The sequence below is a fragment of the Impatiens glandulifera genome, chromosome 8, assembly GCF_907164915.1.
Source record: "Impatiens glandulifera chromosome 8, dImpGla2.1, whole genome shotgun sequence".
Taxonomy (NCBI): Eukaryota; Viridiplantae; Streptophyta; class Magnoliopsida; order Ericales; family Balsaminaceae; genus Impatiens; species Impatiens glandulifera.
The window spans coordinates 35,881,587-35,891,340 of NC_061869.1; the positions used below are offsets into that span (position 1 = coordinate 35,881,587).

The following is a 9,754-nucleotide window of genomic DNA, read 5'->3' on the forward strand; positions in this document are numbered from 1 at the left end:
CCTGAGAATAAACTAAAAGGCCTAAACATAGTCACATTCAAAGGACAATGAGGTATTGCTAGATAAGAACAAAATCTGGTAAGCATTGAAGTAAATTCAATAGTAGTTGCTTCTCAAAGATGTTTAGGAAATCATTAGTATCATGACGAAATTTGTAGAGCTTGAAGTAGGAGGTCATAGTGGTGGAATGTTGTACTAGCCTCCATTAGGGAAAAAATAAACTGGTCTAAAAAACACCTTGAAAAGCTAAGGGCCAGTAATTGAAGAAAATTGAACATCTATGTTGGATTATTCGTTAAGCATGCTCAACAGCTTACTTTCTTCATTTTTCAGGACATTGATCATTCTCATTCAGTGAAGTCATGGTCACAAAGCATCTACATGTGAAGTAAAGTCTAACAACACAAGTATATCTTATGTGATAAATAAAATAGCAATGAAATGAAATTACCTATGATGATATCTTACTAGTGTTTATAGACTATTGGCTACAAGTGTGGTTCAAATGCCTTTAATATTATAAGCTAGCAAAACTAGATTTGTTTATGTCTTTCTAATGGACTTTATAAGCTACCAAGAAATTTATAATGTTTTCTGCTGAGTAGACAGTGCTTACTACCACTTACTTTACCAAAATGTTTTTATAAGTTTACCGAAAGAAAAGTTAACAGCAATTACTTCAAAACTTAAGAAACACAGAAAAAGAAGATAGTTTCCTGAAACACACAATAAACACGGATAAAGGTACAGTAAACAAAAAATAAAACAAGGCGAAGTCACAACTTGAACCCCATGATAATGCACATGCAATAATAACAAGTTGAGTGCTTACCGGACGAAGTGGAAGTCCCATAGGGCTAAGGACAACATTTACTTTTGTTATGCTCCAATCTGGTAGATGATGGTATCTACATGACGATCCAAATTTACAATCTCCCGTCTTCATGTAATACTGACATTCCGGTTGACCAGGCCTCTCTGGGAACGGCTGTTCCTTCTGGCCACCGCTTGAGGGACCAACAATAGAAGGTAATGATAAATAAGTTCCAGTATAAGCAGGCGTTGAATGATATAATTGAGTTACACCATATACAGGAGGTGCTCCAATAGAGGATTGATTGCTTGGAGAAGCTATTGGACTGGCATGTGTCTGTGCAATGTCAAATAAAAAGTTACTATAGATTTAGAAGTATTATGGAGAGACAGGGCTAAGGAAATCCTACCTGATAAGGACTGTAACTGGGAAATGAATCAACCCCTGAAGGAAATAATATAGGACAGTAATCCCCTTGGATGTATGAACCTGGAATTAGAGTAGGCCTTGCCACTTGCCAGTTTCCTGAAACCACTCCATACTGTTGGTGAGATGATGGAAGTGTTGGATAAATAGCAGGTCCTGATGGTGGGACTTGAATGCCTGATGTTTGAGGATGATGGAATTTACAGGTTACACCAAATTTACACTGCCCTGTTTTTGCATAGTATGAGCACTCTTTTTCTCCCTGAGGCAAAGTATTAGAATTGAAAACCCAATACATAAGTATCAAAAAGAGAGAAAACAAAGGGATTAAAAGCCTCTTACCGGACGAATAGGGTATCCTGAAATGCTTAGTGCCACAGGACCAGCAGTTCCACCTCCCTGTCTTGTATGGTGATATTTGCAAGATGTTTCATATTTGCACATTCCAATTCTCATATAATACTGTATAGAAGAGAATAACCAAATAAGAAATCTGACGAAGCCAAATAAGAAATAAATTAAAAAAAGATGTATTATAAAATTAAAAATTAATATCGGAATAATGAATATTACTGAATTTTAAGATTGACTTAAATATTTAAAAATAAAAAATTGAATTAACAAAGGGAACATCTAAAATTTAAGTATCATTATTTCAATTGATTTAAAATTAATATATATGAAAAAAAAAATCAAGACTATTATACCCTTATATAGTAATTATATTACTTAATAAACTTAATATATTAAAATATTATTTAATATATTAAATAAAAAAATAGTTAACTAATATATTAGATTATAATGTGTTAACGTAATAGTAATATTAATATGTAATATATATATATATATATAAAATAAAATAGACTAACCACATATAATATATGAGAGAAGTATATAGACTAAGGAATATATATAAGAAATAATAATATATATATATATCTCTATTTTCTATTTTAGTTAGGTAAGATATAATCATATTTTTATTTTTAAATGTTTAAAATTATTAATGCGTGTCATCAATTAAAAAAAAATACATAATACATGAACTAAATAGCACTATGTGAATTTTTAAAGATGGTAGAATAAAATTTCCTTATTTAGGGCTATAAGTTAATCTTTGCTCTAAGGATAGTTGTTTTTAACTTCTAGAAGGTAGTTTTTGTGTCTTAGTGAGAGAAAAAATGGACATTACTAATGGAATAAATCAAAATTGTGAAGATTATATAGCCTCTAACATGGAAACCTATTAGATGACTGTCATAATTTAAAGGACATATGTCCTAATTTAAAAAGTGGGCCAAAAAAGTGGGTTAAAACAGTTGGTTAAAACCGTTAGCTAAAAGAATGGACTAAAACAGTTGGCTAAGGCATGGACAGAACCATGGACAGAAATTTATTTAATTAAAGGATTATGTTCAAATGATCCTCAGTTGGACCTCTCCGTCCTATTAGAAATTCTTGGTCTAAGGTCTTGGTCTTGGGTCTCGGATTTCCTCGGTCTTGGGATCCAATTTTCTCAGTCCTTGGTCTCGGCAAGGACCGAAGATCTTCGGTTAGAAATGAATTTTAAGGTGTGACATCAAAATTTTTGGATTTTTTGAAAATACGTTTAAAGCCTTAAAGCTTGGATTTGAGCATCCCTAAAGCTTCCCTAAAGATAAATGAGTGTTTTCTAATCCTTGGTAATGTTTCACTCATCTTATAATTCATATTTACAGTTTGAATTTTAAATTTTTATATTTCAAATTGCATAAACTTGTACATGTTGTTTATGGTGTTTTATGGTTGGATATTGATCTTAGGATCATTTAGAAACTATCTAGTTATGATAGAACCGTCCAATCAATCTAAATAACAAAAACCTAAATTTGAATTTCAAAAATCAAATAAATAGGTTTTATGTTCTTAGGCTAATTCGGTTGAATTACAGTCCAGAGATGATTGTAATCATGTTGGGAAACTATTTGGATCATGTTTGATCCATCCCGATCATGTTTGATCCATCCCGATCATGTTTGATCCATCCCGATCATGTTTAATCAAAATCAATCAAAATTTTCAAAATAGATGAAAATTTTCAAAATAGATGAAAATTTTGAGTTCTTGATTTGGTTAAAACAAGTAGCCAATGTTCTTGTTTTGGTACCAATTAAGTATATGTGGTGTGGTGTAAGGAAGTTTTTGGATAACTCCTTACACTTCAAAACAACTTTAAAATAAAAAAAATCCAATTTTTGATCATAAACTGTTTTGAATAAATTGATTATCATTTAGGTTGACTCATACCTTGAGATGATAATCAACATGTTCATGAGATCTTGGTGAAGTTACCCAAACCCTTGGATCAAAGAATCCAAGGTAAAAAATGAAATAAAAAATGAACCTTTGATGTTCTTGATCGAGGAGCAAGGCTTGTTAGCCTAGGACGAAGGATCCTTGGTCCAGACCGAAACCTAGGATTGAGACCTTGGACCGGAGTTCTTAACCTATGACCGATGTTCTTGAGCTAAGACCTAGAGGTTCGACCGATGTTCTTGAGCTAGGACCGAGAAATTCGACCAATCATTTTCACATAGGACCAAAAGATCCAATCTAGGATAGAGGATTCCAAAATCAGGACCGAGACTCCTGAACCTTAGGACTGAGAGGTCTAACTTTGGGACCGAGAATCCCAAATTTGGGACCGAGAATCCCAAATTTCGGACCAAGAGCTCCCGAATCTAAGACAGGGGGACTTAGCCCAAACATAGCCTAAGACCGATAGGTTTTTACACATAAACTTGTAAGATAAGCCAAGAACCGAGAGTCCTTAGCACCTAGACTAAAGATCACGAGCATCGACCGAGAGACTCCTCGACTTGGACTAAGGATTTGTGGACCTCGATCGATAAAAACAAACCCGATGCTTAAGAATCCGGTCCTAAGGCCTGTTTGGTTCGCCTTTTCGAAATCCAAAATTATTTTTGTAATTTCAGAACCCAAACCATTTTCTAAAAATATCGAAAAATTAAAAAACACTTTCAAAATATTTTTGAAATATTTTTCATAAAAAATATTTTGATAAAGGCATATTTGGAGCTTATTTCTAAACCCTAATGCCTTTAAAAATTATTGATATTTTTCATGTATTTCATCTCTAAACAATCATCAACAACAAGTACTAGTATTTAAATATTAATGGTTTAATATTTTAAATAACACACAAGCCATTTTCATGTTTAGGACTGAAAGAATAATCGGTAAAAATAAAACTTTATACAACCAATTTTTAAAAGTCAACTTTATAAGTAGAGATCATTTTTTAAACGGGTAGGGAGGATAAAGTGCGAAAACCTTTTCTCGATTATCACCAAACTACGAACTAAAAGAAAACTTTGGTCAATACATTTGTATACGTATGCAATATTTTATTGATTTTTAAAAATCAATTGGCCATTCTGTTTCAAAATAAATAATCGTTTAAATTAATTATGTTTAATTAATTTAAATTTAAAATTTTTCTAAAAAATCAAATTGTGATTTGATTATTGTAAATCTATGAATTATTTAAAATTGAACTCCGATATTAATTATTTAAAATTAATTTCAATGTTGTCATGAATTAATAAAATATTTCAAAAATAATGTTTTATTTTAAAATAAATTTTCTAAAACGTAAACCGAGGTTGAATTTTTCGAACCTTGTGACTTTCATGGAAATCGATACAAAGTTTTTTTTTCCAGGGTTATAATGACTTATGTTTATTTGGCACTCTACCTAACTCATGAGAGACTTTTAGAACAACTTTGTCCAATTTTTCTCGATATGGTGTTCTCTTAATGGATTTAGTAAAAATAATGTATTGAATAAAGAGATGAGACAAAAGACACAAGACTGTTCTTTACAATCCGAAGTCTTGATTACTAAATTTTAAGGGAGAAGTAAATTGCGAGATGTAAGTAATCGTAACAAATATCACGATGATTTTAATAAGTGGGAAAATGTTGAGTATCATCATTGTGGCCTGAATGACCATATCAAGAAAAAATGTTTTATATTTAAGAAATAGAACAAGAAGAAAAATCCGAACACAACCACTACTTTCAACCACAAAGAAGGTAAAAATCATGATGTTTCTATTGTTGATGATTTTCATATTGTTTATTACAATGATGTTGAAAGTATTAATGTGTATTGTGATGAGATGGACAAGATTGTAGATAGCGGTGCTTCAACTCATGCTACATCACAACGAGATTTTTTCTCAATATATAAGTTTGATGATTTTGGTATTGTTCGTATGAGAAATACCGGTTAAGCTAAAGTGGTTGGAATTTGTAATGTTTATGTTGAGATGACCAATGACACTTCTCTTGTTCTAAAAGGGGTTAAGCATATTCTTGATATTCGCTTCAATCTTTTATCATTTGGAAGATTGTGTGATGAAAGCTTCTGTAATTCTTTTTCTGTTGGTGAATGGAAGCTTAAAAATTGATCAATAGTTGTTGATAATGTAAGAGTCTTTCGAATTTGTATATTGTTCATTCTGAAATATATAAATGTTACATCAACACTTATGAAACTGATTCTTTTTCTAAGTTGTGGCACTAACGTTGGCTCATATTGTCGAGAAATACTTAACTATATTGACTATGAAGAATGTGTTATGTAGGGTTTTGAATGTGTACTTCAAGAGATACCCAAACATCAACTATGAAGAATAGTTCACCAAGTATCAACTAGCTCCTCGTTAGTCATTTCATTCATAGAATAGACGTTGTGGTAATCCCTCATTTGGTGTATTAGAACATATTTTTCCTACTTTAAGTAGACAATGTAGTAGGTCTAACTTTATGTGTGAACCATGTGAATTAGCGAAACACAGACGTTTCAATTATCCTATTAGTAATAAGAGGACCATGAATCCATTTTCTGTTATTCATTCTGATGTTTAGGGCCCATCTCGGGTTACTGGTCGTTCCGATTATAGATAGTTTGTTACCTTTATTGATTGACATACTTGCTTCACATGTATTTACTTACTTCGTCACAAAAATAAAGTATTTGAATGCTTTAAATTATTTCATGCTATGATGCATACACAATTACAAGCCATTATACAGATCCTACAAACAACAATGATACATAGTATACTGAAAGGGATTTTGAGTCTTACTTATGCTCTCATGACATTATGCATCTTAGAACATGCGTCAAACACTTCTTAGAAAAATGGGATCGTAGAGATAAATAATGGTAATCTTTTAAAGGTTACTAGGTGTCTTATATTTACTATGCATGTTCATAGTTTTTATGGGAAAATGTAGTTTTGACTATATCATACTTAATAAGTGTCTTCCCTTTATTGTTCTCAAGTTCAAGACTCCAACATCATTTCACCCACATACATAAAAACATCCTCTCCCACTTCGTGTATTTGGTTTTGTCTACTTTATTCATAACTCTACTCCATTACGTGGAAAGTTAGATCCCGATATCTAAAATGTGTCTCTATCGGTTATTCTCCATCTTAGAAAGGGTATAAATGGTATCATCCTCCCATTAAACGTGTGTTTGTTAGTCATGATGTCACTTTTTGGGAGTCGACTCCTTATTACACCTATAACTAATGTTTATCCTTTTAGTGGTAGAGTTTAGAATTAGAAGAAATAAACATGGAGCCTTCTTCGATTCCCATCTTTGTCACTCAGGGGAACATAAAGCGTCAGACCCTCTACCTTTTCATGGACATGAGGATGTGGAAGCACCTTCTAGTGGAGAATCAGGTTTGAAACTCGGTAGACTTGATGGACCGAATTTATTGATATACTCACGTAGACAACATAGAGATGTTATATTTCCCCCTCATTTGTCTGATCCAGAAGTTACTCCCACAATTACTCCTTTCTCCTATACAAACGATAATTCTTCTCTTTACGACCTTGATAGATGCTATAAAAGGTTTTAGAAAATATACTCATCATCTTATGTCTAACTTTGTTTATTATGATTCTTTATCTCCTTCTTATTGTACATTTGTTTCCACATTTTCTTCTTTTCATATTCCTCGGTGTTGGCACGATGATATATTTGAACCAAAGTGGAGAAGTGCTATTAGTGAAAAGATTAATGCTATTAAGAAGAGCGGAACATGTGATCTTATTAATGTTCCTGTTGGTAAGAAAATAGTTGGATTCAAATGGGTGTTCATAGTAAAATATAAGTTAAATGGAATAATGAAAAGGCACAAGGTAAGACTAGTTACGAAGGGGTACACACACATAGACACTTGGGATTGACTATCAGAAGATAGTTGCTCTTGTCTCCAAGATGAACTCCATTAGGATCCTAATTTCTTGTTCTGAAAATCTAGGATGAAATCTTCACTATCTTGATGTGAAGAATGCCTTTTTGCATGGAAATTTAGAGGAAGAAGTTTATATGAATGTCCCTCATGGCTTCTCATTTCACATTATAGAAAGGAAAATGTGTAATCTCAAGAAAACTTTTAATGGGCTAGAACAATCTCCTATAACATGGTATGGAAGATTTCATAGTGATATGATAAAGTTTGGGTTCAAGTAGACCAACTCAAACCATACCATATTTGTTAAGAGAAAAGGAGGCATGTTTACAGTATTGATTGTGTATGTCGATGACACCATTGTGAAGGGTGATGATGAAGATTAAATTATCTCAATTAAACAATGGTTGGAGACTGAATTTTAGGTCAAAGACTTGGGTTCGTTATGGTACTTTCTTGGGATTGCGGTAGCTAGATTATCTCATGGGTTCTTTCTCTCCCAACAAAAGTATGCACTTGCGTTCGTATTCCATAGAAGGTGGTTGTTCTGTTAACGGCATAGATTTCTCATGTTTTCCTATGGGGCTAAGTTCTTCCTCAGGTATCACGTGTTAGGCATGTGTTGTTGGGTCGAAATCTTTGTCGGAGTCTTCATATAAAGAGACATGATCTTTATTCCTAGGGTTAACAAGACAATAATTGGTGGGAGTGAACATAACCAAAATAGGTTGGTTAGGGAGTCGAGAAGAAGGTATGTTTTGGGATGTGGACGATATTTGATGATTATCTAGATCGTTCGTGATCATCGCAACTTCTTCCGTCACATATTGTAAAGCTTCCATCATTTCCTTAAATTCGCTCATAGAGACTTTCTTAGGTGTTGGGACTTCTTCGACCATCTAGTTGCGTATAAAACATCTGATTTGTTGGTCTCTCTTTTTGGGGGGCGTATCGGCTATCGCAATCGTGGATTGTTGTGAAGAGAAGAGGTGAAAGTTTTTTTCCATTTTAACAAAGTACAAAGAAATGGATATGCATGTAAAATAATTCCCAAAGAGTGAACATCTCCTTTGTGATTCGAAAGAAAACATAAAGTTATTGTACAAAACATACTCGTTAAGTTTGTTACAAAGAGAGTCTAAAGGGTAAAAAGTGAAGATAAAGTTCTATACTCTTAGATCATGTTGCAGCTTGATCCTACACTAGATGTTTCCTCCTCTTCGTTTTTCTTAACCCGCTCATATTCTTCAAGAATGACATACGGTAGTTCTTCCATTCCTTCAGAATGCCTATCTATGAGGCATTATGCCATTTCTCTAGATATCCCACATAGGCCTTGTGGTCAATCGACCTATCTATGGAGATAGCGTTCCTATATAAGGGGGTCGCGACCAAACTATTTGAAGCGGTCGTGAGTATAGTAAGAGGTGACCCATTCCAAGCCCATAAGCATGATCATGGATTCATCATCCATGATGTAGGTCAACTTTTTGATGGAATACCATGCGAGTAGTTCCCTTACTTCGTCGCTAACCTTTACGAGAGGTTCCAGTGAAACTTTCATCATTCTCCATTATTGAAAAAAAAGGACATGATGTCTTTGGGACATATTGGTGGAAACGTATAAGTTTGTCGAGCATCCAGATGTAGAGAATTAGAAGTCAGTCTCTTTTGCTCACAATAGAGGTTAAGAATGAATCGTTCAAACTCATCAGTGTTTCAACTAAAATAATAGATAAATGGATCTTTGTTTCCCCTACACATGTGGTATGGTGCCTCCAAGATTTTAGAGGATCGTTTGGCATCCGCTAAAGCCATGAAGAAGTGGGCAATAAGTCTGTCATCGTTATAAGGAAGGAACCCATAGTTAGGGGGACTTCTCCATTCATGAACTCCATCTTTGTCCATTTTTGGAAGTCGTTGACATTTTTCTTGAGGATTATTTTGGATGTCGTTTTGGTATATTTGTATTCCTTTTGAAAAACCTACCTCAAGGACATTGATTCTATAAATGGTTTGAGATACAGAATGTTCTTGTTGTCCATCATTAGAATAACTTGGATTTTTTTTATGATTGGACACATTTTCCCTTCTCCCATGAAGTATACTTGTCCCACGGGTCTCCACCTTCTTTGTATTTGCATCATGAAGGTGTGGTTTATCGTGAATTTTATTAACCTCATGAAGTGGTTTCTTCCATAAATACCATTGTTCCACTCGTGTTCGT

At 33.4% G+C, this 9,754-nt stretch overlaps 1 protein-coding gene across 1 annotated transcript; it reads right to left on the reverse strand.

The window, feature by feature from the left end:
- Positions 1–679: 679 nt before the first annotated feature.
- Positions 680–9,435, reverse strand: LOC124913274 (zinc finger CCCH domain-containing protein 32-like). Its single transcript, XM_047453869.1, has 4 exons — positions 9,304–9,435; positions 1,583–1,702; positions 1,224–1,502; positions 680–1,150 (listed from the first exon to the last, which is right to left on the reverse strand). The coding sequence occupies exons 1-4, from the start codon at positions 9,433–9,435 to the stop codon at positions 680–682; spliced, it is 1,002 nt and encodes a 333-aa protein (XP_047309825.1).
- Between the last annotated feature and the right edge of the window lie 319 nt (positions 9,436–9,754).

What these genes read in the sequence shown, in the direction of transcription:
- LOC124913274 (XM_047453869.1), bottom strand. Translation starts at nt 9,435, where the DNA reads ATGGACAAAGATGGAGTTCATGAATGGAGAAGTCCCCCTAACTATGGG. An exon ending in CAGGATACCCTATTCGTCCG is followed by an intron (nt 1,503 to 1,582) that starts GTAAGAGGCTTT and finishes ACTTTGCCTCAG; the next exon opens with GGAGAAAAAGAGTGCTCATA. An exon ending in CCAGTTACAGTCCTTATCAG is followed by an intron (nt 1,151 to 1,223) that starts GTAGGATTTCCT and finishes GACATTGCACAG; the next exon opens with ACACATGCCAGTCCAATAGC.